Genomic DNA, 6,679 nt, shown 5'->3' on the forward strand with positions numbered 1-6,679 from the left:
TTAACATTTGAAATTGCAGACAACCTGCTGGCTGGGTTTGAATATGCAGGGATTTGACTATTTATTTAATGACTTGGTGCAGGATCTAAATAGATTTATTGATGAGAAGAGTGAAAGCAGAGGAGAAAAAAATTAGCGGGTATCCCTCTATTTTTTCTCTTATTTTTCTTTTCTCTTTATTTTTTCATTTTATCAAACAACTCATTTTCTTTCTCTTTATTTTTATGCATCGATTTCTTTAGTAATTTATCAACAAACAATGAGTACATTGACATAATAGATTTTGAACTTGTAGTAACATATTCTTGAGAAATTTCTCTTGCCAAATTCCTATTTAAATAAAAATAAATCATTATGATTGATAATCTGAAATGATTGCTATTGAAACTGAAAGCTGAAACAACCTTAAATCATGTTGCCAACAGTAAAAACATAGGAGAAACTGTAATTGAAACCAGCTTTAATCATGTTGCCAACAGTAAAATCATAAAAGAATTCATATTAAACAGATTTAAAACTTGTTACACAACAGTGAACACTTTTTGTGAAGCTGTAGGTCCTGGATTTATTTTTGAAAGAGTAAGTCTTACATTTAAATAATTTCTGTAGAGAAGTTTGTTTGCACTTCTCTTGTGAACTTCTGAAGCAGGGATGAAACATATTAGGTTCTAAATTGATTGGAACTTGTATTTCTTTTCTTTGATTGCTTTTTTTATTTTTTATAATCCAATAAAAGTCAAGGAATTCTTTGTATTGTAGCTTTACAAGATACTGAAAGAGCACAAGAATCCCAAGGTTCTTAGCGAGGGGCTACTGTGGATGGTTTCAGCAGTGGACGATTTTGGCATCTCACATTTGAAACTTAAGGTTTGGAGTTATATTTGGGCCCTTTTTTTTTTGGCTTTGTCTAACTGTTAGTTAATAATTACCATATTTCGCTATTAAAGGAATTGATATATTTTTTTTTACAGGATTTAATTGATTTTTGTAAAGATACTGGACTGCAGTCAAGTGTAGCTGCTACTAGAATTTTTTCTGTCAAGCTTTTGGGTGTTTTGCATAAATTTGTCGGCCCAGGTTGATACTCATTTTATTTGAATTGTCCACACACCTCAATTTCCTTTTAAATATTTAGTTGAACTGCTCCCAACATTGATTTTTTTTTTATAATTAATTTGTAACTCCCTCCCACCCCTTTTCTTTTGTAGATATTAAAGGGTTTCTTTCTGATGTTAAACCTGCACTTCTTAGTGCACTGGATACGGATACGGAGTATGAGAAGAATCCATTTGCGGTGCTCCAACTTAATCATTCAAGATGCATGTATTGTTCGTTTTTGTTTATTTGTTACTGATGTATTCCCATATCTTATCTAGGGTGCAGCAGCAGCTCCAAAGAGAACTATTAAATCAGCAGAACCTACATCTGCATCTTCTGGTGGACTAGATGGCCTGCCACGGGAAGATATTAGTGGGAATATTACACCTACCCTGCTTAAAGGCTTAGAAAGTACTGATTGGAAGGTAATATTTTGATCATAATTAATGTTTTTAGGGATGGAGCCTGACACCTGCCTGTTGCTGGAAGGTCCAAAGGGGAGATATTTAGCAGCCATTGTAGTGTTTTGATGTTTTGTATTTTCTGCTTTCTAGGCTCGCTTGGAGTCAATTGAAGCTGTGAATAAAGTTTTGGAAGAGGCTAACAAGCGCGTCCAACCCAATGGAACTGGTACATTCTATCATGTGTTTAAATTCTCTCTCCCTCTATTGTTATTATTTATTATTGTACATGCTATTCAGCCTCCTTTATATCCTCCCATTTGTTAATTATTGTTTAATGTTTATTTTCAGCTGAATTGTTTGGTGCTCTAAGGGGTCGTCTAGGTGACAGCAACAAAAATTTAGTCATCGTTTAAGGATACCCTTTTGAAAGGTAAGGCATCGTTGATTAATATATATCATTTTATAAATGAGTGTTCTTCTATCAATTCTTCAGCATCAATCAATTACAGATCTTCATTAAAAAAGAAAATATTGGAAACTAGGCCCCCTTATATGTTAGATTGTTATGACTTCAATTTTTTTTAATGAAAATTATTCAGGGAGAAATGCAATATTACAAGGTGTTTGTCCACACATTTTTGGACTCTTCACTGTAAAGCTTGCAGGTACATAGCTTTTTCATATAAATTCATGATTTGTTTATCTTAAGTTAAAGATTTTGAATGACTGTTAAACATTCACTACCAGCACCTTCTCTTTTTTCAACTTAGTTGCATTAACACTTATTGGAGGTGTGCAACATGTTGATGCTTCTGGAACCAAGGTACGAGGAGAGTCTCATTTACTTTTGGTTGGAGACCCAGGTACCTTTTCGATTTTCATTGCATACTTATAGGGTTCATTACTTAAATAAAATTCTATCAATTCAAGACTACTGCATTTATGCTATGCTTCAGTTGAAGAAGCTTTCTTTTCTTCAAAATTCTGATAGGAAATTAACAATCACTTAAATCTAGAAAAATAAGAACACCATTGTATTTTGTCTAACTGATTCATGATATTTTATGAGTGTCTAAAGCCTATAACCTATATGAATTTTCCTGTACAATACAATTAGGGTTATTACAAACAAGTTATCCATAGTATTGTATTGAGTGGTCCTTTAATGCAAATAATAGGTAGGGTAACTAATGTAAATAGTCTAAGGGTGGGAAAATATAAATTTTAGAGAGAAATTTTGAGAGCAAGAAAGTATAGAAGAAAGCTCCAGGACTGGACTTAAATAGTTCAAAACTTCAGGGTTTTATTTTCTCAATAGAAGACATTTCTTTGCTTGTTGGATCCATGGACAAATGCAATATTTTCCAAACCATGTTAAATATTGGTATTGATGCTTTTGATATGTTCTTGTGCTCTTGATGTGTTTGTTGGTTGTTATTCTAAAGGTTATTAGTATAAGAGATATTTTCTCCCTTATAACAATTGAGATATGGATTGCACGCCATTTTATAACTTGTCTTTTCGGGTAACACATGCATTAGCTACATTAATTATAACTACAGAAAATTAAAATTACTGAAATTTTCCTTGAAAAATAGAAAACTGCCCAACCATTATTAATTTTTCCAATAAAAATAGTTTTTCAGAGCTGAAAATTCTTCTCTAGTCCTTGTTAATTTATTCTTGTTTGGCTTGAGTAATGCAGCTCAGTTTAATTGTTTGTTGCTTTACCCTTCCCTTGGGGTTTCTGGTCCTTTTATTTTGCTCATTATATAGGTGGGAGTTATCTTATTATTTCAATATACCCAAATATATATATTTATATTACTATCATTGGTGAACAACTGCTAATGAGTTCAGATTCTTTTTTTGAATCTGTATGTAATCATTAAAGCATTATACGGAAAAAGTTACATGTATATGTATATATGTAGTAAAAATTTTTAAGGCTTTTCTCAGGTACCGGGAAATCTCAGTTCTTGAAATTTGCTGCAAAGTTAAGTAACAGATCTGTTGTCACTACTGGCTTAGGAAGCACTAGTGCTGGACTCACTGTCACTGCAGTCAAGGATGGAGGTATGTTTCTCATTTCTCCATCCTAAACTTGTATCCATGGAGTAAGGAATCTGACAGAAGTTGTGATTAGTTTGCGTTAACTTTTTGCATGGTTTGCCACCACCTTGCACATCCTAGTCCTGTTCCCCATCTCATTGTCTCTGCTCTTACTTTTCTCTCTGTATCTCCCTTTTTGCTCACACTTCAAGTCAGTAACTCTCTCAATGACTGAGAACATCTTTGTTATGATAACAAAATCTTTCATCATAAAACTCCAATTCTTGCTTCCATGGGGCTAAATAATCTGATCAGATGGTTGTGATATGAAAGTAGTGATTTTCTGTCTTCATCTTTTGCTAAATTTGGGTTCTTGTAAGCTTGTACCCTGTGTTCACAATTAATATTTTAGAAAGCATGTTAAAATAAAGGTGGTTTGGTCTATCTTTGATAGAATGTTTTTCTATTTTCGTTACAAGGGTTTTAGTTCCTTGGCTTCAAATTGTACCTGTACTACATCTTTGTTCTTTATATGTTTCTGGAATTCTCCTTGTAACAATCAGCTATTATATCATATTTAAATATTGTACGACATTAATGGTAATATTTCGATTAAATAATTTTACTATATTTGGGTTATATGCAGGAGAATGGATGTTGGAAGCTGGGGCCCTAGTTTTAGCAGATGGAGGACTTTGCTGCATAGATGAATTTGATAGGTATTTGAGATGCCCCTCAGGTTTCTAATGAAACTACTCTTTCTAGCTTGCAATTATCTAAACCTAGCATACATGATGTGCATCATGATATTATTCCTACTTGTATATACTAGATTTCTTTTCTCAATCTCTTCATCTTTTTTCTTGTTAGAATTGCTTGTAGTATCATTGATATGATATTCTATTTCTTATTAAAGAGATAAAAGCATTAAGGAAAATTTGAAGAGGAATAGACATACAACTCAAAAAATGCAATTAACATTCTCTAGAAATATTCCAGTATAATATGCATGAATATATTTTCTGATTTTATGTCAATACATAGAGAAGCCATTTGTTCACATGGTTTCTAAAGCATAGACATTAAGAAATCCTAACTTATTTTTTTTAATCTTTTCATGGAATCTATTACGATGTTTCTGCTTGTTAATAAAATATTGTATGAATTAAATCAATAATTATATAATCATTGAATTTTTAATTCCGCTTGCTTAATGTGTTTTTTTCCTTTTTTGTAATTAAACCTGTTTTAGTATTTTTACTAGTTACAGAACAGGAAATTGCTTGGATTGTATCATCCTCAGTCAATCTAAATAATATTTTCAAAACCATTATACAAAAGAGAATATATCATTTGATGATTTTATTTTAATCTTTTCATAAGTTTCATCTATTTTTTTGTTCGTGTGAAAATATCAAGTTTAATATCACTTTCTTTAACAGCATGAGAGAACATGATAGAGCAACCATACATGAAGCAATGGAACAGCAATGTTGTTTAGTTCAGGTCTTTCTCTTTTCTTTTTCTTTTTTTTAAGGGGAACCCAACTTTGGGTCTGCTTTACACTAAACACGTATAGAAAGCATCCACTGAATAGTTTAAACAGTAAGAAAAATAGTAAGAAAAATCTCTTCAGATTCTGAAAACATTAAGAAAAATAGAAAGCCCAATATTTCAATGCAATATCACTTTTGTAAAGTTTAAACCCATCAACTGAACAGTTCAGCCTTATTCTGATTGGTCATATTCCAACTTTTATTTTTGGTTGTTTGAGCTTGCTTGCCATGTTGTTTAGTTTGTTAGTTTATCATACAAGCTTGTTTAATATCTTTTGACAAATTTTAATTTTGTATTAATCTTTTAAGTATTGATTATATTCTTTAGGTTGAGAATCGAATTGGCAAGGAGCATTGCAAATGTAATTTGCAAGAGGTACGGAATTTGTTCTTTTAACTCTTATTATTAATATCTTTAAAATGTTAGAGGAGTTTGAATATCTTAAATATTCATCCATAGAGAAGTAGGTTCTGAGATTAAAATTGTGTGTTGCGTTGATAACGGAAGGTTGAAAACTTGTGTGTATTAGAGAAGTAGGTTCTGAAATATTTGTTTGTGTGCTGCGGTGATATAAGGAAGAAAACTTATTGTGTGTTGTTTGAATTTTTTGACTTAGTATTGATAGATGGTTAGGTAAGCTTTTATATGTATAGATTAGATTTTTCATTATATGTATAGATTAAAATTTTCATTTAGTCATATTGTTTTCATTATTTCCATATGTATAGATTATATTTAATTGCCACAACCCAAGCTAAAATCTTGTCTTTGATCCAAACCCAATTAGTTAGTGGCACACACATATATTTAATCACAATTAAGATGATACATACATGATACAATAGTATATATATGTAGAGAGTAAGGCACGCATATATGTAAGGATAAAGAGAAAGCTTAATGAAACTAAAGTACTAGAAATTAGTAATAGATTTAGACCAAGAAATCTTTAGTGGGACTAAGAATCATGGTACTAGAAAATCAAGTAACTGCTATAACATACAATTAAAAATCTCAGCACTAGAACAATCAAAACCATTTGAGCAATAAGGAATGAATTCTAATAGGTAAAAAAAGAAAAAGAGAATATATAAACTTTAGAATGAATGAATCACTGAGATGATCTTATCATTGATTCACTATAGCATCTGGTTATCATTATAGCATATATATATAATTAGTCATCATGATTTGTCCTACACGTGATGCATAAATTAAAGCAAGGCTTTTGGAATGATTATTCATTGGAATTTAGAGTGTCCCACTAAAACAATTCCAATTAGTACTAATATTAAGGCTAATTCTTAACCAAATCCATTTAAAAAATCTGCTTTCAAAATAATAGAAAAAAGAAACAATATCTCATGATAGTAAATTAGTTTCCTACCAGAATATTACCTTCTCTTGTTAAAAAAAATTGACAGTTCCTCCATCCCTATTGCCAATAAACTATTGATTTAGTTCTTTCTATAAAATGACATGAAAATAAAAACACCAGTGGACAGTTGAAGCTAAAAAAATAACATACTATTATTATTTTTCATGAAAGTGAACCTTTTAAACAGTAG

At 31.1% G+C, this 6,679-nt stretch overlaps 1 protein-coding gene across 4 annotated transcripts; it reads left to right on the forward strand.

Annotated features, from left to right (window-relative positions):
* On the forward strand, nt 1–3,578 carry LOC133789119 (protein MOR1-like). 4 transcript variants are annotated; one of them, XM_062226840.1, is made up of 10 exons: nt 1–139; nt 760–867; nt 972–1,077; nt 1,209–1,294; nt 1,377–1,523; nt 1,653–1,728; nt 1,851–1,932; nt 2,102–2,167; nt 2,250–2,365; nt 3,462–3,578. In XM_062226840.1, exons 2-7 carry the CDS (start codon nt 820–822, stop codon nt 1,913–1,915), a joined length of 528 nt encoding a protein of 175 aa, XP_062082824.1. In that variant the 5' UTR covers nt 1–139; nt 760–819; the 3' UTR covers nt 1,916–1,932; nt 2,102–2,167; nt 2,250–2,365; nt 3,462–3,578. The 4 variants fall into 4 exon arrangements, with proteins under 4 accessions (XP_062082824.1, XP_062082825.1, XP_062082823.1 ...); XM_062226841.1 differs by lacking the exon at nt 1–139 and having other exon boundaries at nt 520–867; nt 2,250–2,325; XM_062226839.1 differs by lacking the exon at nt 1–139 and having other exon boundaries at nt 520–867; nt 2,273–2,365.
* Nucleotides 3,579–6,679: the final 3,101 nt, after the last annotated feature.

Source organism: Humulus lupulus, chromosome 7, assembly GCF_963169125.1.
Source record: "Humulus lupulus chromosome 7, drHumLupu1.1, whole genome shotgun sequence".
NCBI lineage: Eukaryota > Viridiplantae > Streptophyta > Magnoliopsida > Rosales > Cannabaceae > Humulus > Humulus lupulus.

Bases quoted from the DNA above. Each gene is read 5' to 3' on its own strand.
- LOC133789119 (XM_062226840.1), top strand. From the start codon at position 820: ATGGTTTCAGCAGTGGACGATTTTGGCATCTCACATTTGAAACTTAAG. The intron at 1,295-1,376 runs GTGCTCCAACTT...TATCTTATCTAG, and splicing joins ATGAGAAGAATCCATTTGCG to GGTGCAGCAGCAGCTCCAAA. The intron at 1,729-1,850 runs GTACATTCTATC...GTTTATTTTCAG, and splicing joins CGTCCAACCCAATGGAACTG to CTGAATTGTTTGGTGCTCTA.